This window comes from Drosophila yakuba, chromosome 3R (assembly GCF_016746365.2).
Source record: "Drosophila yakuba strain Tai18E2 chromosome 3R, Prin_Dyak_Tai18E2_2.1, whole genome shotgun sequence".
NCBI classification, from domain to species: Eukaryota; Metazoa; Arthropoda; class Insecta; order Diptera; family Drosophilidae; genus Drosophila; species Drosophila yakuba.
Genome location: NC_052530.2, coordinates 13,670,800 through 13,695,257, shown reverse-complemented (window position 1 = coordinate 13,695,257; position 24,458 = coordinate 13,670,800). Strand labels below are relative to the sequence as shown.

Sequence of the window (24,458 nt, the reverse complement as noted above, 5' to 3'; positions counted from 1 at the left end):
TTCTATTTTCAAATCAAATAATACGGGTTCAACACTATATTAATCAACTAACTAATCTATTTGCATATATGGGCCTATAGTTCTGCTATTTAATTGATTCTGGACAAGCCTTAATGCCTGATATGTAAAGTGAACATTTATAGGTAGGGTGCTGTCAGGATTTTAAAGAGAAATGTGAGCCCAAATGTCATCGTAATATATGCTAGAATAGGATTTTAGTCAAATCAAAACAAGATTTGTAAAACTTGAAATTTTTGAAACAGAGTTATAATAAGAAAAAATCGATAAGTTCAGAGGGAAAATACAATCGCCGTTTGAAATAAACAACCCCTAGATCGGTCTTTTAAAAACGTGGAACCACGGTCACACTGCGACTTTGGCGACTTAAAAAACACCCAAGAAAATTGATTTTTCGCTCAAACAGAAAGCAACACCTTCGGGCATCAACTTAATTTCTCGGAATAGAACTCCGACCGCCTAGTAACAAGGAAAAGCCAGCATGGCAGCATCGCAGGTCGACCAGGTGAGCAAGGGCGGAATTGGCGAAAGCTTTCCGGCCGGAAGGCGTCGCCATTGTGCAGAAGCCCCGTGAACTAATATCACAATAATTGCGAATTCTCCGGCAGAAACGAGCGCTCAACAAGTTGAAGCACGACTTGGAGCCCTTCCGCACAGCCATCGTGGGAGCGTACGGCGTGATCACCTGGGAGAAGCAGTACTACGCCGGAGTGGTGTTCGGCGCCATCAGCGTCCTGTACCTGGTACTGTGGTACCTGGACCTCTCGCTGATTACGCTGCTGTCGCTCCTCGGACTCATTAGCATTTTACTGAACTACGTATTTCCCACGGTGTCGCGTCTGCTCTTTGGCGGAGTAAACTGGGATGGCGACCAGGAGGCCAAGTTCGAGGACGTGTGCGGCCAGGTGTGCGCCGTCAAGGGCAGTCTGGTGGTCTGGTACGAGTACCTCTTCAAGGAGCGAAAGTCCACAGTGGTGAGTAATAGCGGTAGGGATGTGTACATGTGCATGAAAAAGGAAGAGCAGCTTTAGAGCCTGGTAGATGCTGTAGATCCTCTACTGCAAATCTTAAGTGTGATTTACAATGAAACCTCTAACACTAACTAGCTTTCCACAGCAGCCAGAATGCTATATTATTATTATATCTCAAATTTATTATATTTTCTCACACATTTTCGTTTTGATTCCAGTTCGTAATCGTCATAAGCTTGGGTCTTCTGGCTATCGCCTGGATTGGAGCCATCATCAACAACCTACTGCTGATGTACCTAGCCACCCTTCTCATCGTCATGTGGCCAGGGCTACAGAACAAGGACGTCTTCAAGGCCGTCACCCAAACGGCATCGAAGATCATCAACGAAAAGATCCAGTGCGGCAAGAGGAAGCTGCAGTAAAGGAATCCTTATCTCAAACAAGCAGATAAACTCATCACCATTTGACCAAAAATATATAACAAGCCTAAGTCATCTTCTTGCCATAGTGCACACATCGCATCACTAAATCACACATTAAAAGCATTAAATTTGAAACTATGATATGATATCTTAAAAGATAAGAGCAGCGTATGAAGAGTATTTTCATCGGAAAACTGGCAAATCCCGGCGTGGTTCTGGCCCCATCACATCTCCTACTATAAGTTTGTAACATGTAAGACAGAAGGAATCTCGAAACGAGGCGTACGGAGAGAGAAAAAGAACGCGCAACAAAAGACAAGGCATTTTTGTGATTATTTTGTGAGTTAATTGAAATTTATGATAATCCCAAGTAAGATACAAATCAACTTAAGCGTCTAATGAACTATATTTAAATAAAGATTTCAACTGAATAGATCAATCACTTCCGGTCTCTTGACCTTGACCGCGTGCGGGATCTGACGTGCTTGCTCCTCTTGGTCTTCTTTTTGTGCTTGCTGGGGTGTCGACGGTGGTTTCCATCAAGGCTGTCATCGCTCTCCAAACTGGAGTCGTCCCCCTTCCTCGATTTGTTTTTGGACTTCTTTGAGTGTTTTCTTGACTTGCGGCTGGATGATTTTTTCTTGTGCTTTCTGCGTTCATATGCAGAGTCTGAGTCGCTCTCGGTGGACTCTCCCGTATCGTCCGCCTCGTCTGAACTACTCTTTGCTCTTCTGGAGCTCCGGGGACTTGGCGAACGCCTTCGGTCACGGTCCTCCCGCTTAGATTTGGAAGGACTTTTGACTTTGGGACTCGGCGAACGGCGACGCTCACGATCCTCCCGCTTAGATATGGAGGAGCTACTACTCCGTGAATCTTGTACATACTTCTTTTTTTCTCGGTCCCCCTCCTCTTTGTAAGATTTAGCTTCTTTATATGATTTGACCTCGTCTTTGTACGGTCTGCGTTGCTCCTCTTTGTACGGTTTTTTATCTTCATCTTTGTAACACCTTTTATCTTCTTCCTTGTATCTCCTGCGATAGTCTTCTTTGCTAGATCTCTGGTCCTCCGACTTCAAACTCTTTTGATCTTGAGCTTCGTCCCGATGTGATCTAATATCTTCCCTGCGGTCCCTTCTTGCTGACGGATTTTCCTGCTTTACAATAATCTGGCCGTGTTCGTTTTCACATTTTTTGAACTCTTCGTATTTGGCAGTGTCTAAAAGTAAGTGTAAATTGTCACAAATTTGAAAGGTTTGACGTTCCCAAGCTCCACTTACTTATGCATTTGCCATACTGAGAGTACTCCTTGCGGGACACGGGTTGACAAAGGAACTCGTTGAACGCCTCTTTGGCTCCACCAATAGCCATTTTGACAATAACTCGCCCTGCATGGTCATCGAAACCTTGGATTTGGCCATACTGATCCTTCTGCTTTCCGCCCAGGATGCGCACGTACGCCAGCTTCTTGATCTCCAGTACCTCGTTCTTTTCCGGCTGGACCAGTAGAGCTTTTGGTTTGAGTGCCTTATCCGCTCCCAGTCCCATACCTTTGGGTCGCAGAAAGGGGGCATCATCAATGGGTCCTGAGCCCTTCTTTTTTGGCGGTGGATCAACCCAGCCCATACCGCGCAGCATGGCTAAGCCAAATTGTTGGATAGGTATGTTGTCATAGTCATCTAGGGTTGCCTCCTTGGCACCATCAAGAGGCAGTTCGTCTGCTTTTAGGGCTGGCAGGACAAGTTTCTGGCCGTCTAGACCTTCGGCACCGTTGTTTTGGCTGGCAGATATTAATTCCCGAGCGGCTCTCTGTTCCAGGCTTTCCGTGGGTCCCCCTGCCGTAACTTCTGCTATAGACTGGGCCGCTGGAGTCACCTCCTCTGGATCGGGTTCCTCCTCGCCCAACAGAACTGCCCGTCTCCTCATAAGGCTCGCCAAGGCGGATGAAGTCTTCTGCATGCCGATCATTTTGATTGTGAGAGGAGCAGCTTCCACTTTTTCGCTAAAAGTTACTGTTCAATATAATAGTTTTATGATATGATATTTTAACTTACGCGACTGGCATAATTTCGTTTCCTTCCAAACATTTTATTAATTCCACCTTGCTTTCCTCTTTTGGCTGCTTGCTGGGCAGAATATTTGGCTTCTTGGATAACTTACTAAAGCCGAAAGATATCTTCTTGGCCTCCATGGCTTCGTATTGTTATCTAGTTAATAAACTTAGTAATTATTAAAAACAAATTGACGCCAAAATTAATCGTAAACAAACAGGCAACAGCTGATTCGCGGATTGTTATCGATATCGATCATTTATGAAGCGCTTACACTGCACTATAAACGTAATTAAAAAAAAATTATTTATTTTCTATTCATAACAATAAAACTACCTTAAGGTGCATTTAATAAGTTTTTTTTATCGCCAAACATTGAAAATTGAAATTAATTTTTCAACATTGTCATGTTATTGGGACTCATCTCCATGTCCAAACATTACAAAAAAGCCTAATTAAGCTGTATGTACAGACAAATATTATTCAATTCATTGATCTTCTAATTATGTTTTCCCCAATTTCTTTCCATCTTAGTGAAACGCTTATCTATTTTAAAACATTTTTAAGTTAATTTGGTAGGGCGCGACGGGCTACGAATTCCCCTTATGACCAGTATAATAAATACCTAAAAACGGGGTATTTTTTTGTCCATTGAAACTCGAGAAATTAAAAAGTTTTGACTTCCCCTACCCTTGAAGATTTAAAATTTGAAACCATGTTAGGCGCCTGCTAATAAATCACAGTTATGGCGAATGCTCCCAACTGCAATGCTGCTACATCGATAACAAAAGCTGCATAGTGTAAGCAAACTGTTTTTGGATATCGATTCTTAAGAGAGCTGCAGCTTTGAATTGTAAAGAATTTGAATTAAACTTAAAAACGATCTGAAAAGTTATTTAGCAGTAAGTGAGAGAAGAAAACGGATTAGTAGAAAGTCTTGGCAGAAGTAACTATCAAGCCGGTCGCCTCAATTTTCTATCGAACCTTCTCGAATAATGTGTCATCGGCGGGTCTAACCTCACTCATTCTCTTTCAAACAGCGGCAGCGCCAGCACGAGTTCAATTGTTTTCACGCAGAAATAAATTAAACAGCCAGAAAGATGTTCGGTGGACAGCAGCCAATACTCGTGTTGAGTGAGTATATAATTTGCACCTCGTAGACCCCAATTGCAATCGAATTATCCGCCGGCAGGTCAAAACACAAAGAGAGAATCGGGCCGCAAAGTGCAGTTGGAGAACATTCAAGCCGGAAAGGTATGCGTGACTCACATGTCTGGGTCTTGGGTTTTCGTGTTCTCGCGTTTTCCGACCATCTGCTGATTGAAACGCCTTTTTTCAGGCCATCGCCGATGTGATACGCACATGCCTGGGGCCCCAGGCCATGCTGAAGATGCTGATGGACCCCATGGGCGGAATCGTGATGACCAACGATGGCAACGCCATCCTGCGCGAGATCACCGTGCAGCATCCGGCGGCCAAGAGCATGATTGAAATTGCCCGCACACAGGACGAGGAGGTTGGCGATGGAACCACATCGGTCATCGTCCTGGCCGGCGAGATGCTGGCCGCCGCCGAGCCCTTCCTCCAGCAACAGATCCATCCTACTGTTATCATCCGCGCCTACCGCGAGGCCCTCGAGGACATTGTCGGCCACTTGCAGTCCCAGCTGAGCATCCAGTTGGATGTCAAGGATAAGGCCAAGATGGCCGATGTGGTCAAGGCCTGTGTGGGCACCAAGTTCATTGGCAAGTGGTCCGACCTTGCCGTCAAGATTGCCCTGGACGCCGTCGAGACAGTGACGCTGAGCGAGAACGGCCGTCTGGAGGTAGACATTAAACGGTAAGAACGAAACCATAGTGATTTGAAGAGTTACGCGATTGGCTTATTAACATTTGTTATGCAAATTTTAATAACACATGTTAAATTAACTTTAATACTTTCACAGCTATGCCAAGGTGGAGAAGATTCCCGGTGGCGCCATCGAGGAGTCCTGCGTTCTTAAGGGTGTGATGATCAACAAGGATGTGACGCATCCCAAGATGCGACGCCTCATCGAGAATCCCCGCATCGTGCTGCTCGACTGCTCGCTGGAGTACAAGAAGGGCGAGAGCCAAACCAATGTGGAGATCATCGGGGAGCAAGACTTCACCCGCATGCTGCAGATCGAGGAGGAGTTTGTGCAGCGCATCTGCGCCGACATCATTGCCGTGAAACCGGATCTGGTATTCACTGAGAAGGGTGTCTCCGATCTCGCCCAACACTACTTGCTGAAGGCTGGCATCACGGCCATCCGTCGGCTGCGTAAGACTGACAATCTGCGCATCGCTCGCGCCTGCGGTGCCACCATCGTGAACCGCACTGAGGAGCTGACCGAGAAGGATGTGGGCACGGGAGCTGGATTGTTCGAGGTCAAGAAGATCGGTGATGAATACTTTACTTTCGTGACGGAGTGCAAGGAGCCCAAGGCCTGCACCATCCTGCTGCGCGGTGCCAGCAAGGACATCCTGAACGAGACGGAGCGCAACCTGCAGGACGCCTTGCACGTTGCCCGCAACTTGGTGCTGGAGCCACGTCTGGTGGCTGGCGGCGGAGCCGTAGAAATGGCTGCCTCCCAGCTGCTCACGCGCAAGCAGGTTAAGGGACCGTACACGGCGGTGGCCCATGCCCTGGAGATCATACCGCGTACGCTGGCTCAGAATTGCGGCGCCAACACGATCCGTGCCTTGACCGCCCTCCGCGCCAAGCACGCATCCCACACCGGCGATGGCGTCTGCGCCTGGGGCATCGACGGCGAGTCCGGCGAAATTGTGGACATGAACGTGAAGAACATCTGGGAGCCGCTGGCCGTCAAGCTTCAGACCTACAAGACCGCCGTGGAGACGGCCATCCTGCTGCTGCGCATCGACGATATCGTCTCTGGATCAAAGAAACGCGGCGGCAACGAGCCCACCAACCCGGCGGCCATGGCCCAGGGTATGGAGTAGTAGCCTGCGATCAACCATGTGTATTAATAATGCTTACTATCCTTTAATACTTAATTTAACACTCAAAAGAAAAAAAACAAAACCCCACACACACCACCCCAAATGTTTAACATTTAGCTTCAGCCAGGCAATGTTGGCTTCTCTGGAAGGAGAAAACGCATCTGCTGGCCGCCTACACACAAATTCAGCTGCATTTGCTCTCATTAACAGTACACAAATAAAATTGTTAAAACTCATAACTGCTTTGGATTGTTTTACGTTCATTTACTACGCCTATATGTAATTAAATACACTAATTAGGAGCAGCTAATTTACCTATTCCTGGTGGCAATGTTCACCTTGATGCACTTCGTATAGCCTTTCGTCCATCAGTTTGAGCACTTCCAAGCCAATTGAAGTGAAGTGTGGATGCAGATAGCGGGCAAACAGCTCCAAGCAGTTGGGTTCCCGCTGGTCCTTGTCCAATTGGAGGTACTCCCTCAGCCAAGACAGCAGTGGTGGCTTGTGGGAATGCACAATGCTGGGTACGCTGAATAGCAGCTCCGTCTTCTGGATATCTTTTCCGTAAGTCTCAGAAGCATCTGACCGACAGGCCACGTAGAGCATCTCGAAGGGCTGTTTCTGGGTGAGATCCGACTGCGGAGGAGCTATCAGTTCATGGTCTGTGCTGAGTTTGTACCATCGGAGCTTGTGAAGCAATCGCAGTTTCCAGCTGGGCAATAGCTGTTGCTCCAGAGCCAACTGATGCAGCGTCGAGTTGGTGCACCAGATGGCCACCAGTGATCGTGGGTGCGTGAGTTCTGAGAGCGGTATGTGGGACAGTTGCTCATTGCTTAGCATCGAGTATCCCAGCTCCGGCTTGGCCCGTTTCAGCCTGCGGATGTACTTATTCCGCCAAGGAGGATCTAGCACGATGAGATCGTAGGCGGGCAAGAGTTGGTGCAGCAGTGCAGGCAGATTGTCCACATTGTGGTTGAAGAATCGGGATTGATTGGGAATCAAGAACACGCCACTCGATCCATCATGCCCCTGGAACCGCTGCATCCGTCCGCTTTCGTTGGCTCCATGCAATTGGGGCAGGTTGTAGCCATCCTCCCAGTGCCTCTCTATCGGTGGATTATAGCCCAGTTCAGGGGGCTTGCTCAGAAGCTCTAGATATCCATTCACTGAGTGTAAATCCTCCACGGATGACGGTTCTTCTACGCCGGCTTTCCTTTTGCGCTTCCTGGTCTTGGCTACCTCATTGCCTTGGTCCGGCTTTTTGGCATGGAACTGGAACAGTTCGGACTTTAGGTAAAACTCGCCATATGCTTCGTTTATCAGTTTCCTGTGGTTCAAGAACACAGCCGACTTCGAATCTTCAGTTTTCTTTTGCAATTTCAACATTCCCAAAATTGAACTGTCGTTATCTAAAAGTCATCCCTGCGTCTATCGATGATTTTCGTAGGGCGCAAAAATGTTCCACATTGAATACCGAATTAACTAAAATATTATATTTCCCCACTCTTGAATCGAACGTCGTTAAGAAATCGGCTGGTTCAATTTCAAGAGTAATAATTGTTTTTAAGTTTGATGAGTTTCACGACGCTTCGATTCTAATTTAATGCAATTGCGATACTTACAACGGCGAGACCGATAAAAGCTGACCACATTTTAATAATCAATTAATAATTGAATGTTGCTATTGCTGTCCACCAATATAATTATATATATATGTAATGTTCAGTATATACTTCAAGATACAATATCTTCAGAACATTTTACAGCACTATATACTATCTACATCCACAGTTCAAGTTTAAACATTATGGAGTTTTAAAGTTATACTAAAGACAGATTAAACTCCAAATTAACTCTTTTAGATTAACTCTTAAACTCCACAACTAATAGCGAGTTTTATTTCAGCTTAAGCTAAAATAGTCCTTTATGTGTGTTAATAATTCCGCATGGAGTTTTACACGTCCTCGACGGTTGTAGTAACTGAGCTCCTCGCTGGAATTCTCGGCTACAAATTTCAGCATTGTCCACATGTTGATCTCGTACTTGCATCGCAGGGGATTATGCTTCTGGGTTCCCGGGAGGAAGAAGAAGCTGGGCGTGGACTCTACGACAAACTTTTTGGGGACACTCGTTCCATGTATATCCATCTTGTACAGGAGCACTGACTCCTGCTTCAGGTTACGGCCCAGCCAATCCAGATCCGACATAAGTCTTCTATTCACTTCCTCCCCGTTTTGTAGGGAGTTGTAGAAGCAAACGGCTACATCATTATCGCCGGCGTATACCAGTTCGTTCCAGCGGTCTAGGTTTACACTCTCCACCTTGGGATCCCTGGCAGTGGGCTCCTTTGCTGTCCCATTTATCACCTGATCGCAAAAATGCCTGAGGCTCTCCAGGTCGGGCAGATGTGGCCCAGTGAAATCCCCAAAGAAGAAAACCTCTCCAGTGGAACTTGCGGCGTATATCAGGGGATATGAATCTACGGTACAACCTTTATCAATCCGAAGGAAGCTGAAGTCATCCTCGTTGAAGATGAAGGATTTCCACAGATCGTCCACGTAGAAGTCCATCTCTCCGCCCAGACATCCAGGGGCAGCTAGTTGGTATGCCATATCTATCCACTTCTCCAGCGCTCCGATATCATCCGCAAACACATGGAGGACTACGAGGGTGGGTCGCTTGTGGATCTCCCACGACGATCGCAATTTCCTAAAATCTGGAAGTCGCTGCAGTCGGTCCTTGTATTTTTCCGGGAAAAAGGTTTCGAAATTCGGGGGCGGCGGGTTGTAGCCGCAATAATGTTGGGACATGTTGACTCCAATCAGTTGCTCTTCCAATTGAAATAACCGGATTGATGACTCACAATCATCAGCTGCTTAGTCATAATATTTGATTAGATACTACTACAGTGGTGGGTTTGAAGTGCTGATTTATCGATAGTAAATGAATTAGATTATTTTTTAGCCGCTCTAAATTTAAAATCTTAGTTCTTTCAAAGAGTGGACAAACTCTGTACTAAACCGGAAATGCTCGATAATTTGTTATTCTGTACACACAGTATATTTGAAAACTGCCGTAGAAACAATAAATATTAGTTAGAGGTTTGTAGGGTAAATAGCTGAGCTTCGCTTCCTAAGCGAATTGGGAATATACTCAGCTGGGAATTCTATACAAAAGTATACATTGAGAACAACTTACTTGGAGTCACCTTATACACAGTTGGCCAGAAATGCCAATGTCCTGATTGAAAGTAGGGTGGTATGTCCAAGACAATGGTAAGTCTGTCATTCTCCAGACGAGTTTAATATTTTAGTTTCACTTATCTCAGACTAGGTAAGTGCAGGCCGGGAACAAAAGAGCATGGCCACTGAATTTCTCGAACTAAATCTATTCTAATCACAAGGGGACAATATAAAGGCCCGGAATCAGGACCTGGTTTCCACGCTCCTGTTCATCGCGTTCAGGATCATATCCTCGAAGTGCTGGATGTTGGTCATCACCGTCAGGCTGTGAGCGCACTGATCTGCGTTGGGTGCGTTGCTGATCACCCCGAAGAGGAAGTGGCGGGCGGTTTTCCAGGCGGAGAAGGCGTTGGTCTGCAGCTCGGAGGTGAATCCACCGCCACTGTCACCCTGGCAGGCCAGCGACTTGCCCTGCGTGAAGATGCAGAACTTGTCTGCCTGGATGTCTCGCAGATTTTTACGGCACTCGGAATTCGACTTGGACACGGCCGGCACAAACTGGAGTTCGTGCTTGTTCTCGATACTCCAGGCAGCAAACTTGCCCTGCACCTCGTGCGTGACGCTTTCCTTCTCCGCAAAACTGGCGAAGGTAACACAAATGGGCCGGATAACGTTGCTCAGCTCGAAGGGCTCGTCGAGGGTCATGAGGGCCAGGTCCTGGTAATAGTTTTCCGTCCTCCCTTTGTAGCCGCTGCGAGGAATAAGCCAGTGGATCAAAAATTTATAGCGCTTTTCTATAGTGTCTTTCTACTTACGGCGCTATTTCGATGAGCCGTACATCCCGTCGCTTGTCATCCGGAGTAGTTTCGCCGTAATTGCGATAGAACTTGGCCGCAATCACCCGGAAGGTGTCGTAGCTGTAGGGCAGTCGGGTACCCTCGTCGTATACGCAATGTGCGGCGGTTATGACGAGGTCCGGCGTGAGCAGGGATCCTCCGCACTGGAAGTGGTAGTCCTTCTCGTTGTGCCACACATATCTGCACGGGGATTATCAATGAGGTCATGACCAATGAGGACGGATAGTTAACAGACTTACAGTCCCACATGCCAGGGCACAACCCTGTTGTTGATCGTATAGCCGCCGGACGAGAAGGTTGTTATGGGCGTGGCTATCTGGCCGCAGTCCTGCTCGCATCGCTGTCGTCCGCGGTTCCAGTATCCTCCCTTCATGCACCTCATTTCCGGCAGTGGGCTCAGGGTCTTAAATCCGGTGGAGCAGACGAATTTCACTTCGGTGCCGGGCGGATGGAATGGCTTGCGGCAGTCCACTTGCTGTCCATTGTGGGTGCACAAGGCCTTGGTGGAGTAGCCATCGAATTCCCCGGCGGTGCTACAGTATTCTGCGGAGAAGCAAGGAGTGCATATGAGAAATTACTACCCGGGTACGGACCAAACACAGTCACTCACTCACGCACTTCGGGATTGTAGAAGTACTCCACTTTTTCTTGGCGCAGTAGCTGCTCTCCTCGCCCTCCAGCACATGGCCCTGCTTGCAGGAGAATCGGACTGTTCCCCGGGTAATGGGTCCAGTGAGGACGCGGTTGCCGTCGCCCGTCAGGATGGGCCTCTCGTCGCCAACTGGCAGGGGGCATCCGAGCAGCTCCAGCGGAGTCTCAGTCACCACGGGCGTGGTCACCTTCTTGGTGGTGTTACATAGCAGTGGTGCCTCATCGGATCCGTCGTAGCAGTCGTTTTCCCCGTTGCACGACAATGACCCCGAGATGCAGCCACCTGTTCCGCACTTGAAGGAGTACGCCGGACACTCCATGTGGCCGCACAGCTCCACCGACTCGTCAAAGCCCGTTCCATCCGCACAGTCGTCCTTGCCGTCGCACAGGAAGTTACTCTTGTCCAGGCAAATTCCGGATGGGCACTTGAACTCGTTCTCCCTGAATGTGATAATAATAAGTTAAAGCAACACAAACAATCCACATTCTGCATTTAAGTACTCACTGGCAATTGCCTTGAAGCCGTCGATCGTGCTGCCGTATGTCGTCCTCGTTACCGCATCTCAGCCTGGTCTCATCGGAGCCATCTGCGCACTCACTGACTCCATTGCACCCAGCTGTCCCGATCACACACGCCCCATAGGTGCACTGGAAGTAGGGCTTGGTGCAGTGCTGCCGCTGGGAGACGCAAGTCAACGCCGTCTCATCGGATCCATCGGGGCAGTTCCGCTCGCCATTGCAGACATCGTACTGCGAAATGCAGCTGCCGTTGTCGCACTCGAACTGGGAGCTCTCACATGCCGCAGATACTTCGGAAAGGATCCTTATTAGTGTATTATAAGGGTGATGGTGTGTTCGTATACTTGATAATTCTAGCCGCGAAGCTTCTTTTATTTAGAGCACTTTTACTTCCGCTTTCCGGTTTACATACTCACGATTGTGTTGAAAAGTTATATTCCTTTTTTATTTATAGCCAAAGCTTTGAGTAAGCTTCTTACTTTTATTGTGCAAATAGGCTTCTGTAGAAAATGCTAATCCCTATTAAACTCTATTAATTTATTTCCATTTGATTATTGTGATTGTGTAATGTTGTAGAGTTATTTTCCCTAGTATTTAAATATTCACTAGTAACTGCCGAGTGCATTAAGTTGGCTGTAGAGACAGCCGGTAAGTAAGCTATTTTTTATTTATTTCCGCAATCATTCTCACTCACTTCACACTTTCTGAGTTCCCTGAAATCTGAAAATCACCAGAGATAAACAGAGATGACTGGTGGCCATACAAAGCGCGATTTCAAGATGAACCGGCTGAAATCTTGTTGTGAGAATCTCTCTTTGAGAACAGCGCACTTATGTACACACATATGTACAGAAAGTGTTTATTTTCGCGTCATTTGTATTATCATTTTGAACTTTACTCACTTGTTCTGCATCTCAATAAGACCGCGCAGAGGAACAATGGATTTGACAAAATCGATTTTAGCTGCATAATATTTATTTCCGATGCTCTATTTTGCGCTATTACGCACTCGATCCAGCTGCACAAGGCAATCACATAAGTACGGGTATGCCTAAGTCAAGTGCGTGCTGATAAAAGTCGTATGGAAAGCACTTGCCGCCGAGCTGAGAACGAGTCCGAGCGAGCTTACAAAGGGAACTGAGCTCAAACGTGCTCAAGCTGAATCTTATACCAATCTGGAAACTCGTTTTAAGAGCAGCTCCCCAGAATCGATTTGAGTGCTTAGAGCCGATCGTTATGCTTCAATTCGTAACAGCACTCGATTAATAAAGGTAGCATTCAATGAACAAATTACTCATATCAAATATATCTCTTTGAATTTAAAGTTTTAAGCACAAAGTAAAGACGCTGAGATTCACACTTTTATTAAATTCAAGCTGGTGAATTTTCGCGCCAATGGTTTGAGTCTGTGCTAGAAGTAAGTGTTTCGCCAAAACCTTTTAAAAGATTTTAGTTAACGAGAAAACGACAATATTAACGTACCGAAATTATTTTAAATATTAAAAGAAAATTTTAAATATTTTATAAAATAAAAAAAAACTTTTTTAAATTCGAATTCTGTACAATTTATTAGCAAATTTATCACGAAAAACAAACTTGCTCTACGAGTATTCTGCTTCCGTATATAACAAACAGTTTTTTAAAAATGCCTCTTTTATTTTTCAATTTAATGTTTGTAAGACTGTGCAAATTTCAAAAGTACTCAAGTTATTCGAAAACTAAATTTATGACGCTAGTGCTGCCAGATTGTGGAAATAAATTTGGTTCCCCGCAATACCCTGGCCCTGCCAGATCGGTACAAAATTCGATCTTTTGTACGCGTAGTTTAGATGTAGAGTATATGAAGTCTACATTACATGCGTAATATACATGTAAATACATACATTTGTATGGTGCAAAACTCCACTAAAAATTGTATTACTAGATAGCACGGCGAGAAAAAAGGTGCGTTTTATTGGCTTTCTTGGAGGAATGAGTCGGAACAAGATACTTAGTAAGCTTCAGCAATACTGTTATTAGGCATTTAGGACACTAAATCCTAACAACTATTCAAAAACCAAAATCCAAAGACAATTTGTAAATTATTTAAATCGTTTTGTTTAATTTATTTGTTTCTTTTTCCACATTCTCACTGGTTGCTGTTTGTTTTGTGTTTGTTCTTTTTACGTGTAGTTTATATTGATAATTTACAACTTACGGAGCTAACATAGAATGGCATTAAATTAGAGTTACATCGATTAAGTATGAACGGAGCCTGCGGGTCCAATCGTCGATCGCGGGGAGGGGAAATTACAAGTAGAAAATGCAACCGCAAAGTATCTGTAGGGCTGATCTGATCGGATGAAGTACGTATGTATATAGGAAAAGTAGTAGTCTCTTATGGATGATAGGCTGCTCGGCTGCTCGACTGCTCGACTGCTCGGCCGAGGGTCAGAGAGTTAGAGAGTTGAAAGTAAAAGCCACTAGCAATGTACAAGAAAGTAGCGATTATTTTACTACGAATGCACTGGTAAGTAAGTAGTAGGTAAGTGGTAGGATGCAGTACTATATGCATGACCGACCACCGATTCGGCTTCCTTTTACGTATATCTGTTGCTACTATAATCCACGTTTAAATATTTATGTATTGTATTTTAGCGTCTATTCTTGGTTTGCGGTGACGGGGACACCCCCCATTCGATCCACGCACTTGCGTTTAAAATCTATAACATTTAACTTATTCTTATTTACGTATTTGCAACTGCCTCCGTTCCGTTTCGCAGCAATACTCTCTTATTGTTTGTCCATTTTTACTCGATCCCCACATATATAAGTACATAAATATATATCAAGATTTATAAATATAATATATCTATAATCGAATCTTAGGCGGTAGTACGTATACATCATCTGCAGGACCTCGTTTCGACCACTGTGGAAACTCAATTGAAGGATCCATTTTCGGGACACACACCGCGCCTTGTGGCTTCTGGCTTGTGGCTAGTGGGTGAGTCGAGCACAGCTCGTTGGATCCACTAAACTATATATGGTATCGGTATCGGTATGGTATCGTATCGTTATAGCTAATCGGTTTGGGTATCTCTATAGAGCGTACAACTCACGATCAATTAACGGAACGAGATCAAAAGCAATTTCGCATGCAAGCGGGCAGCCCGCGAACTCTCTCAAACAACTGAGGCTCTAATTACACTGGGAGAACAGAAATGGAGAACGCAATGGCAGAACTAAAATAATAACACAACAATCGGATTCGATTTCTCATTGTTTTTTTCTTTAGATTTTTTCAAAACCAATAATTTATTTGCGTTTGCCGGGGCAAACGGTTTGTCGTACTCCTCTATTCGCCGCTTCTATCGGATAATCTCATAAACGCTTGTCATTAAACTAAACATAATAATAATAAAATTAGGCATTAATTTAATTTAAAAGGTAAACACACTACACATTACTTAAAGAAACAGCTTCACTCTAGTCGTTTGGGCGAGAACTAAACAAATTCGTTTACAAATAAACAGAGTTAACTAAAATTGCATTATTTTATTCAATAAGCACAAACTATACACATTCAAATAATCGATACTCCCAAAAACGTTTGTTTTTCGTCTCGTAATATGTTTACTTGGCTAACAAATTCTATTTATATTTAAGTTAAAGTTTAATAGTTTTCATTTTGTTTTTGTATCCTTTGTTACGTATCTTAAATTGGTTTAGAACATGTTTTTTTTTTTAACCAAAAATTCATATCAACAGAATTTTGCTCGCATTCAACATTGTAATGGTATACTTTCATCTTTTTTTTGTGTTTCGATTTTTGAGTATTTTTCGCGAAATTAATTTAAACATAGCAGTAAGCAACAAAGGGGCAGGACAGAGGTTTTCATTTCGAGCGATCCTCTTGAAGTATGTCGTTTGGAACTAAATTAAAATTGTTTGTTTTGCTCATTTAATTCTAAGTAGGTTTATAATCTGCGCTCTTTGCACTACTTTTATTTACTTAGCCTAGTTAATTAGTTTGTAGTTTTGTTTCATTTACGTATTTTCGGTTGCTGCTCAAACGCTTGAAATAATTCCATTAGGTTCGATTTAGGTTAAGTTTCGTATTCGTATTCGCACAAGTACCATCAAAATATTTAAATATTATTCATTTAAGTAAATAGTTCATTTGTTACAATATAGTTGCTTTGTATCTGTCTCCGCGCCATTCCGCCCAATCCCTACAGATCTAAGGATCTAAGGATCTACTGATCCAAGTGTCCTCCTTGGACCGCCGCCGCCGCAGCCGCTGCCGCCGCCGCCTTCTGGGCCTGCGCCTGTTTCTCCTGCTCGTTCAGCTCCTTGATCGCCTGGATCTCCTTCTTCAGCTTCATCCGCCGGTTCTGGAACCAGATCTTGATCTGCCGCTCCGTCAGGCAGAGCGCGTGCGCCATCTCGATTCTCCGTCTGCGGGTCAGATAGTGATTCGTGTGGAACTCCTTCTCCAGCTCGAGCGTCTGGTAGCGGGTGTATGTCTGTCGGCCGCGTCTTCGCAGTCCATTTGTACCTGCAGATCGAAGAGGAGAGAGTTTGGTAAGTAACCACGATTGCATATTTCTAATATTATTCATTTCTCCCATAAATAACATTAGGGCCGAAACGAACGCCGAGATGTGGTGGGGAAACATTGACAAAGTGATCAAGTAAATCAATTTATTGGCAACAAGAGTGCTTCAATTTATTGTGTTAACGTTTAAGAGTACATGCCTCATATTATTATTTGAATTGTCTTGTGAAATAAAAATTTGAGTCATATTAAACACTGTCATACTGACAGAGTGTTCGCGTATTTATTTTTGGCCTTTCATCGGGCAAATTAAATTGAAAAATTGCAACAAGCAGCCCAACATTTGTTTGCTGTTCGCCGTTGTTGTTTGGCCAAGTCGTAAATATAAATTCTCCTTTTTGCCAGCGATCATCAAGCAGCTCGAACGTAGGCCGCAATTGGCTGCAAAGGGGCCAAAACGAAAGGAAAGGAGATCTCCGCGCAAAAAATACATTTCATCTTTACGAGTATCGCCGAGTATTTGCCAGTTTGCCAGTTTGGCTGTTTGCAGTTGCGGTTTTTGTTTCTGCGGCGGGATCGTTACTTTAAATTGATCGTTTGCCGCTGCACTGCCGATGTTGCTGCCGTGCTGTCATTGCATCCAGAGCTGCAGTTCCTCAGATACACAGATACACAGATCCGCAGATTCGCAGATGCAGTCACATTAAAATGAAAAGGAGAAACGTGCGAGCACTCGGTTGTGGCATTGCACCGGGGAGATGCCGAATGTGGCTACTTAAATTGCAGTTATGCCAGATAATGCCCGTTTAATTGGCAACCTGAGAGTACAGATGGGGCGGGAGGAGCGGGGGGAGCCAAAAGTCGCATCAACAGGGCAGCACAATGCCGTGTTTAATCTCTGATTTTAAATATTTATGAAGTTTAATTTGCCTTCAAGTGCAATAACTCAATTTCGTGTGTGTGCAAATGCACTGCAGCTGTCTCTGGCTCATCTCCCATCTCCCAACGAAGAAGAGGCCCAGACAATGCCTGATATTATCGAAATCAGCCCATGCCACACCACATCATCCCAATCCATGCCAACCAACCAACCAAACAGCCAACCAACCAACCCACCCATCCGACCAGGTTAACTTGGCATTTTGGAGACCAGGTCTTTCTCCTGGGCCGAGCACAATGTTAAGTTAAATATTATGAGCATTTATTATGTTATAAATTTGGCCTAAAGGTATTAACAAATTTATGCCGACACGAAAGTCATAAAGTGAAAACGCATTTATCTTTCACTCGCACACACACACACACACCAACACACGCACATGTGCAGCGTACGCAGCGAGTGCAATTGTGTGCGTGGGGGAAATAAATGGCGAAAAAATTTTATAGACAATAAAAATGATATGGAAATAAAATGGCCAGGATGCAAACAAAGAAATTATCATCTATGTATGTATATGGGCTCGCTTATGTGTGCTGATAAATTCTCTTAATGTGGCTTTATTTTTAAACTGCCTTGCGAGAATTATAAAGACCCATTTAATGTGCCAGAAAATTGGTCAGCGACAGGTCACAAGATTTGCGATGCGTCAGTTTATGGCAATTTGTCGGCCATATCTTTCAGAAAGTCTCAGCGCAATGGTATCAAAAATACAGCACCCTATTTTGGTTAATCCGCACAGATTATTTGTTTAAAGTGCTGCAGGAATTTCAATTAAACAAAGAAGCTGAGACGTCGCAGAATTCCCAAGTAATCTCAAGTGCACTCCCCACGATTCGCGGGCAAACAAGCAGCGTAAAAGGCACACTCGTAAATAAATTTATTTGGCTCTAAACCTGTTTGCTGATTAACTTAAATCCCCGGCAGTCGTGCCAGCTTCTTGGCCTGCAAAATACATCACGCTGAGGTTTAGCAAAAGTTTCATTTTATTTAGGAGTTGCCGGGGAAGTAGGCGACTTTGCTTGAGGAGTACGTGAGCTTTGCTCGGCAATTTTAAATGGAATTTGTCACTCGGCGACCGACTATTTTATCGCAACTTCCCGCTCCACAAAAAAGAAAGCCCTGCGTACATGTATGTATATGCAAAAATAAACTTTTTAGGAAACTTTGCTTTGCCGCGATTTTTTTTCTTGGGACTACCCCTCCGAGTTTTCCTCACCCGTTTTAGATTTTTCCAGTAGTGGCCAAGTTTCGGAATTTATTATGCGAAAAAGTGCGAAATTCATTTTGCTGGCTCGCTTTGCTTTTTTGCTTTTGCTTCTTCTTCATCTGCGTCCTGCTGTGCTGTGCTGTGCCATTTTCTTTTGTAGACTTTTCGAAAATTTTTGTGTATTTCTAAGTACATAATTTAAATGCTGGTATGTGCGGGCGAGGGGTGGCGCAATAAAACTTTGTATGGCAAGGCGCGAAATTTCTTGTAGATAATTTAAACGAGGGCGAAACGAGGGAGCTTGCTGGAGTGGGGGAGTGAGTCTAGGAAATCTTTTTTCGGAATATTTATTCGGTTCCAGTCGGTTTTCCATGGGGCCGTTCCATGGCTTTTCCTCGGCCGCCCTGAAGATACATTTTCAAGGTTTTGTCGACTCCGTCTTCGTGTGTTTTTTGCTTTTTTTCTTTTTTTTTCTTTTTTGGGGGCAGCACAGCTGCGCCTGGGTCCCCAGTACGTGTTATATTTTTTAACTTAAATTCCTCAGGGATTTAAAGTTTTGACAGTTTACGTGTTTCCCATTTGCAGCGAACTTTGAACCGAAACGGAGCGATATCTATGCCCGTCTCTCTCTGCCCGCATATATCTGTCTCTTTCTGCCCAAGGGGGAGTGACTCACCCCGGAGTCGGAGCGTTGCCAGCGGCCATAAATCTCCAGGTGACGGCGACTCCATGTTGCATGCGGCACATCGTGTGATCTATGCTTCTATTATAACTATTTATACACACAGATGCGCATACATGCCACACTACTACATTCGCATTCACTACTTATACTTAATTCGATTTTGTTCTTCGGCCTTATCTTACTCTTTCTAATTTATGTTTTGTTTTTGTCATCGTCACGTGCTATCTGAGATGAGATTTTACCAGAAATTGGGGAGCTGTCCTCGGGTCTGATAAGCTGGAACTCGGATGGCGACATTCCTGGTATCTCATCGATGCAATAACTAGATTACGGGGAATTGTTGAAGAAATGGGACTCACTGCTGCCATTTATAACGTCTCAGGCCCAACCGGAAATTAATTGCCTCTACTTTTTCCCAGGACACGCGGAAGAAACCCTTTTCGGAGGGAAAAACTGCCAAAAGGCGGGAAGAGCCATCGATTGGCCATCGATTAATTGGATGGCTTGGCACACATGTGTGCCCCCACCCACCCACTCCGTTCCGTTCTATGGCACGCATTTTATTCGCAATTTAATTAAATCTATTTTCGTGCGTGTTTGTCAGGGGCGTGTTCCACCTTGCTCATATGATGTACGAACCCATACACACACACACCCAAAGACAGCTGCCAGATATATAGGGAGATACATAGGTGGTTAGATGGGAAGGTGGATGGGGGGGTTGAGTACATAGATTCCGCCCGGATTCGAATTCGAGTGTCTATAAAACAATTAAATGCGTCTCAGCTCCGGCTGAGGTTGACTGCGAGACGGAAAACTAATTTTCCGCACTGCCAATCGAGCACCACTAAATCTGTCAATTAAATTGGCCGCAGGGAGTACGAGGCTCTTGGGAAGGGAAAGGGGATGGGGACGGGGAAGGGGACGGGGGCGTGGCTGCTTGGGACCGCTCGGTGTTCAGACGTGATTATGGCCCCCGTCGAACGACTATGCCTATGCCACATATTGATGCTTGCGGTGGCAAATGCGCAATTGAGCTGCAATTGCCAGCACAAACACGAACGCAATCCAAGTTGCAAGCAGCAAGCAGAAAGTAGCAAGTTGCTGGTTGCCGGTTGCAGGTTGCAGATACTTGCAAGTGCAGCTGCCGGTGCGGTTATCAAATTTTGAGATACACGTTTAGGGTGTGTGCACCCCCAACTTGGCCCAGTATCTTATGGCTGTCGCAGCCAGGAACCGAATTTTCAATTTTTCCCAAAAAACCCAAATCCAAACTCACAAGGCAATCAGAGTTTTTAATTGCTTTTCGGTGGGTAAGGATAGGCCGGGGCCAAGACTGAATCTGCATCTGCAACTAGGAGCTGGTAATTGAGATTTTCCCCTGGCTTTGGCAGAGAAATGATGTGCCAAGTGCAGTTGGGATCGCTGCGATACGGATCGCGGAATTTGTGGCGCGTACAGCCTGCGAAATTGCGAGGCCGTGCCGTAATTGTAGCCGAAGAGAAAAGGGCACCTCTGGTGAAATTTTTGGCGAATCGCCGATAAAATCCGCTTAACGCAAGGGCTTAAGCCTCACGCACCGTTTTTGGTTTTGGTTTTATTTTTGTTTTTTTTTTTTCAATTTTTGTTTCATGTGTCTCCCTTTATCTCGGTAATTTTGGCTTGCAAGCGCAACTCTCAATGGCCGCCTGATGATCTGAGAAGTGGAACGGACTGGGAAACTGGTTCCGCTCGGACGGGATCTGGGCATGGCGGCGTATCTTCTTACGCATGCCCAGGATCGGCCGAAAGGGGCTTCTCTCTCGTCATTAAAATAATTCATTGCAAGTTGCTCGCGGTAGCTGCCGCTGCAACAGGTAGCAGGTCGCCTCAACTCAGGCGACTCAGGCGATTCAGGCAACTCAGGGCCACTGACCAGCAATCCATATTCCGATCCCCGACCGCTGCCAGTTTTGTGGCATCTTCCCGGTTTTGAGTTACGACTGGGCCTGTTGAGCTTGCAATTTAGCGGGCACAGCCTTCGTTTTGGGGGAATTCGCCGGCCAAAAGGGTGCTCCGATTAGTGACGAAAGCTGGTGCACTTCATACTTTAAAAGTTACTAAGTAAAGCGGCTGAACTACATAACATTATGTCTAAAGAAAAGATAGCTTTCACTATCCACTACCGTTCTCAATTTATTTACTAAACTACTGAAAGGTCTGAAATTTTCCAATTCTCCCTAATTAGGGCTTTCCCTTTCACGTTTAGGACAGGCGTTACTTTTGGGCCGGCATGTCATGGCAATTAAAAGCCAATTTGTGTATGAATGAATACATTTGACTGTTTATTGTCTCTATTCAGTATGAGCATGTTAGTTGTATAATAATGCCATCATCATTGGCACACCGAATCAAACCAAAAAATGGCTGAGTGACCCAGTGCCCCAAGCTCGGCGTCTGGAGCTCAAAACCCATGGCGCGTCGAAGCCGAACGCGGAATTTGATGTGGGTTTATCTTAATAGCTCAATTAATGGGCGATGTGAACGCCGCGGCACCCCTTTCGCCCGATGCCCCTCCGAAAAAGAGGAAAAATATATGTGAACGCGACACGCCATTTCCATATTTACATAGACCCGAACCATCTAGGGCCTGCTAGATATATACTTATGTTTGTACATATGTATGCTATATAGCCCAACCAAGTGTGTGAGTGCGGAACGCCTTCCATCGTGCTTTAACCTCGGCGTCATCATTAAAATAATCAACGACTCTATTTTGGCTCCGTTTCAAGTTCTATTTCCATTTCCAGTTTCATCTTCATAGACAGTCAGATACGGATACAGCCACATTTACAGATACAGATACATCTACAGATGCAGATACAAAGCAGCGACAGCTGGCGGAACGCATCGATGGGGATTGAGGGATAGAGATACGGATACGGATACTCAGACCGAATTTTTAACAGTTCAAATGCGAAGCACAAGCACAGGCATTTGTGGAAGATGCGAGCAAAGCGTGACTACGAAGATGAAGCTGTTCAATGGGGGATTTCGATTCAGTTTCAGTCAGGCAAAATCGCTAGACAGCCGGACAGCCGAACAACAGTCTTGGACGTCGAATAAATAAATAAGTGGCACGATGTCAAGCTGTTTCATATCTGCGGAGAGCATCGAGAACACGCCGGGCAATACATTCCCGATTTCAGAGCTCATTAGACGGAAACTAAAAACGCACAACTCACAAAATTCGCATAGAGCCACTTCAGTGGGGCTCATCTGACGTCACCTCGAGTCGCCGATAATTATCGATGGGAGTTATGGCGCTGCTTCTGGAACGGAAATGTGCAACATTTCCGCTACTCACCCGAAAAACGGGCCAATAAAAATCAGCGCCAAGTGTCAAATCTAAATAATGACTCCCAAATAGGGAAAATGGCTGCCACGCCGATAAGACTCGGGTTGTTTATGCCTCGTTTTTTGGGGTTGTGGGGCAGGCGGAAGGTTCTTCAAGATACAAATCGCACGACTGCTGCAGCGCCATTTATGTATCTGAGTATCTTTTAATTGCGCAAGAGTGCGCCATTCTGATCCGACACGCCCTCTCGTTTGCGACTCTGCTTTGGGGCGGCCCTTTCATCTTCGATATCGGTTGAGAAATCGCCTCGAATGCGTTTTTAATTGCATTTTCTCGAAATCAGTTAGGGGTGTGTTTTATGCCCCATAATATATGTCTTGTTGGTGGGGTACAAAAAGTACAATTTTTTATTTAGGAAAGGGCTCTGCTTATAAAAAGATAAAATTATTGCAGAGTTTTATAATGTAAATGGTACATAAATTGTTTACAAATGGTATGTAGAAATACTCTATAATGAATTGAATGGTACAATATACTTTTAAACTTACTATCATATGTACCCTCATAACAAGAGTGTGTTCATTAAGGACACCATTAGGTTCGTCTTTGTCTAGTCAAATTTCGTCAGCAAATTAATTAGCGCAGATTCCGGATTCGCCCAACACCTTTCCGATTCGCATTACACGCAAAATCACGCCCACCCACCCACTCACGCACACTAACCTGCACATATGTGTGTGTGTGAAAGGAGAGAAAGGTCAGGTGGAGCAGGAGAAACTTCATTAAGGGCGCATAAAAGTAAACAAGCGAAAAGTGTCGGAATTTCACACATAATTGGCACTTGAAGTTTTTATTTTTATTTGCCCCCAACTAAACGACAAACTTATGGTCCAAAAACTGTGCAAGAGAGATGGCTGCATTGGGGGAGGGAGAGGGAGACGGAGATGAACATGGTGGTGCCATTCGGCGTGGTGTCGAATTCGGGTTTTGAGTTCGGTCTTTTGGGGTCACACCAGCTGCTCCCCGGCTGCTTTTTCTTTCTTTTCCACCGTCTGACAGAAAAAAGTGAAAGTTAAGAGCAACAATTTCTTTCTTTTTGCCCCCCGTATTGTTGTTTTTCGAGTCCTCGCTGCTAGAACGTGTGAAACTAACAGTTAATTTCAAAGTTGCAGTTGCCCACATCCAACATTCCATATCCTGTAGTCCTGAATCCCTACCCCCCACCTATTCCTATTCCGATTCCGATTTCGATTCCTGCCGCGTCCATTGCGAGTGTTGCACTCTGTTGTGTGTGTGTGTGTGAGGCGGCGAGTTTGTCGTTGGGAAGATTTATGCTCAAATTGCTTTTGCGCAAAATCAACAAAAACAACCAAAGGTGCAGAGGGCTAGTGAATACAGTGGGTTAAGTAAATATAGTAGTACAGTTAAAAATTGATAAAAACTGTTTAGTTCTCTTGTAGATTTTAGAGTTGCGTTGATTTTATTGGAATCTAGTTTCATATAAGATGTCGTTTCAAAACTGTAGGGTGGTATTGAAATACCTGGTTATTTTCACCCCGTAATTAGCATTTCATCCCATTGTACGCCGCACTGGGGATGCAGTTGGTCGATGCCGGGTGCCGCAGTTGTTGCCGTCCTGTTTCGTAATCAATAACATTTTCGCAAGTGAATTACTCGCCATTGTTTTGCCCATCCCTCAGACAAAGAATTTACGGCTCAACCGGGAGCGGGGTTGAGGAAAAGTGGGGGGATCGAGTGAAAATGGGGAGGCGCAAAGAAAGAAAGTGCTAAGGTTGAGAATTTTCATTTCCATTGTAAGTCGTCGCCTGGCTCTATGCTCCTTCATGGATTTATGATGGTTTATAATGAACTTGTAAAGTAATTATGCGCTGCGACGCATACGTACGTGTGTGCCACCGTGCCACCGTGCCACCTTGCCCCACCGGAGAAACCGAAAGCCGGAGAGCCAGCACTTCCACTTTCACCACCACCGCCATAAGTCAGCGCAACCCTTTTCAAAAAATGTCTCCTGTCGTGTGATTTTTGGTCCACCACCCACACAGCGTTTACGCTTGTAATTACACGCTTCATTGTTGAA

At 45.0% G+C, this 24,458-nt stretch overlaps 7 protein-coding genes across 11 annotated transcripts in view; 2 read left to right on the top strand and 5 right to left on the bottom strand.

The window, feature by feature from the left end:
* Window positions 1-2: 2 nt before the first annotated feature.
* LOC6536704 (ADP-ribosylation factor-like protein 6-interacting protein 1) lies at window positions 3-1,853 on the top strand. The gene is made up of 3 exons (XM_002097240.4): window positions 3-523; window positions 627-992; window positions 1,208-1,853. The coding sequence occupies exons 1-3, from the start codon at window positions 500-502 to the stop codon at window positions 1,409-1,411; spliced, it is 594 nt and encodes a 197-aa protein (XP_002097276.1). The 5' UTR covers window positions 3-499; the 3' UTR covers window positions 1,412-1,853.
* LOC6536703 (protein PXR1) lies at window positions 1,744-3,675 on the bottom strand. Its single transcript, XM_002097239.4, has 3 exons — window positions 3,462-3,675; window positions 2,688-3,409; window positions 1,744-2,626 (listed from the first exon to the last, which is right to left on the bottom strand). Exons 1-3 carry the CDS (start codon window positions 3,596-3,598, stop codon window positions 1,851-1,853), a joined length of 1,635 nt encoding a protein of 544 aa, XP_002097275.1. The 5' UTR covers window positions 3,599-3,675; the 3' UTR covers window positions 1,744-1,850.
* Window positions 3,676-4,270: 595 nt separating this feature from the next.
* Window positions 4,271-6,681, top strand: LOC6536702 (T-complex protein 1 subunit gamma). Its single transcript, XM_015192416.3, has 5 exons — window positions 4,271-4,360; window positions 4,499-4,592; window positions 4,651-4,712; window positions 4,798-5,297; window positions 5,404-6,681. The coding sequence occupies exons 2-5, from the start codon at window positions 4,559-4,561 to the stop codon at window positions 6,440-6,442; spliced, it is 1,635 nt and encodes a 544-aa protein (XP_015047902.1). The 5' UTR covers window positions 4,271-4,360; window positions 4,499-4,558; the 3' UTR covers window positions 6,443-6,681.
* Window positions 6,682-6,685: 4 nt separating this feature from the next.
* Window positions 6,686-7,874, bottom strand: LOC6536701 (N(6)-adenine-specific methyltransferase METTL4). Its single transcript, XM_002097237.3, has one exon. The coding sequence runs from the start codon at window positions 7,826-7,828 to the stop codon at window positions 6,758-6,760; it is 1,071 nt and encodes a 356-aa protein (XP_002097273.3). The 5' UTR covers window positions 7,829-7,874; the 3' UTR covers window positions 6,686-6,757.
* A 284-nt stretch (window positions 7,875-8,158) lies between these two features.
* LOC6536700 lies at window positions 8,159-9,320 on the bottom strand. The gene has a single exon (XM_002097236.4). It carries the CDS (start codon window positions 9,250-9,252, stop codon window positions 8,344-8,346), a length of 909 nt encoding a protein of 302 aa, XP_002097272.1. The 5' UTR covers window positions 9,253-9,320; the 3' UTR covers window positions 8,159-8,343.
* Window positions 9,321-9,705: 385 nt separating this feature from the next.
* LOC6536699 (modular serine protease) lies at window positions 9,706-12,787 on the bottom strand. Of its 2 annotated transcripts, XM_002097235.4 has the most exons (6): window positions 12,554-12,787; window positions 11,638-11,941; window positions 11,092-11,573; window positions 10,721-11,024; window positions 10,440-10,661; window positions 9,706-10,375 (listed from the first exon to the last, which is right to left on the bottom strand). In XM_002097235.4, exons 1-6 carry the CDS (start codon window positions 12,618-12,620, stop codon window positions 9,868-9,870), a joined length of 1,887 nt encoding a protein of 628 aa, XP_002097271.2. In that variant the 5' UTR covers window positions 12,621-12,787; the 3' UTR covers window positions 9,706-9,867. The 2 variants fall into 2 exon arrangements, with proteins under 2 accessions (XP_002097271.2, XP_015047901.1); XM_015192415.3 differs by lacking the exons at window positions 11,638-11,941; window positions 12,554-12,787 and having other exon boundaries at window positions 11,100-11,316.
* Window positions 12,788-15,324: 2,537 nt separating this feature from the next.
* LOC26535701 (homeotic protein ultrabithorax) overlaps window positions 15,325-24,458 on the bottom strand; it is a 77,658-nt gene continuing 68,524 nt past the window's right edge. For all 4 annotated transcript variants that reach the window (XM_015192413.3, XM_015192412.2, XM_015192414.2 and 1 more), the window contains one exon: window positions 15,325-16,191. In XM_015192413.3, coding sequence (XP_015047899.1) covers window positions 15,890-16,191 — 302 coding nt within the window. In that variant the 3' untranslated portion in view covers window positions 15,325-15,889. The remainder of the gene's footprint in view (window positions 16,192-24,458) is intronic.

Excerpts from the sequence above, each read along its gene's own strand:
- LOC6536704 (XM_002097240.4), top strand. The coding sequence starts at position 500 with ATGGCAGCATCGCAGGTCGACCAG. Across the intron at positions 524-626 it reads CAGCATCGCAGGTCGACCAG|AAACGAGCGCTCAACAAGTT; the intron begins GTGAGCAAGGGC and ends ATTCTCCGGCAG. Across the intron at positions 993-1,207 it reads AGGAGCGAAAGTCCACAGTG|TTCGTAATCGTCATAAGCTT; the intron begins GTGAGTAATAGC and ends TTTTGATTCCAG.
- LOC6536703 (XM_002097239.4), bottom strand. The coding sequence starts at position 3,598 with ATGGAGGCCAAGAAGATATCTTTCGGCTTTAGTAAGTTATCCAAGAAG. Across the intron at positions 3,410-3,461 it reads AACGAAATTATGCCAGTCGC|CGAAAAAGTGGAAGCTGCTC; the intron begins GTAAGTTAAAAT and ends AGTAACTTTTAG. Across the intron at positions 2,627-2,687 it reads TCAGTATGGCAAATGCATAA|ACACTGCCAAATACGAAGAG; the intron begins GTAAGTGGAGCT and ends ACTTACTTTTAG.
- LOC6536702 (XM_015192416.3), top strand. The coding sequence starts at position 4,559 with ATGTTCGGTGGACAGCAGCCAATACTCGTGTTGA. Across the intron at positions 4,713-4,797 it reads AGAACATTCAAGCCGGAAAG|GCCATCGCCGATGTGATACG; the intron begins GTATGCGTGACT and ends GCCTTTTTTCAG. Across the intron at positions 5,298-5,403 it reads CTGGAGGTAGACATTAAACG|CTATGCCAAGGTGGAGAAGA; the intron begins GTAAGAACGAAA and ends ATACTTTCACAG.
- LOC6536701 (XM_002097237.3), bottom strand. The coding sequence starts at position 7,828 with ATGTTGAAATTGCAAAAGAAAACTGAAGATTCGAAGTCGGCTGTGTTC.
- LOC6536700 (XM_002097236.4), bottom strand. The coding sequence starts at position 9,252 with ATGTCCCAACATTATTGCGGCTACAACCCGCCGCCCCCGAATTTCGAA.
- LOC6536699 (XM_002097235.4), bottom strand. The coding sequence starts at position 12,620 with ATGCAGCTAAAATCGATTTTGTCAAATCCATTGTTCCTCTGCGCGGTC. Across the intron at positions 11,942-12,553 it reads CTTATTGAGATGCAGAACAA|TATCTGCGGCATGTGAGAGC; the intron begins GTGAGTAAAGTT and ends TCCTTTCCGAAG. Across the intron at positions 11,574-11,637 it reads CGGCTTCAAGGCAATTGCCA|GGAGAACGAGTTCAAGTGCC; the intron begins GTGAGTACTTAA and ends TATCACATTCAG.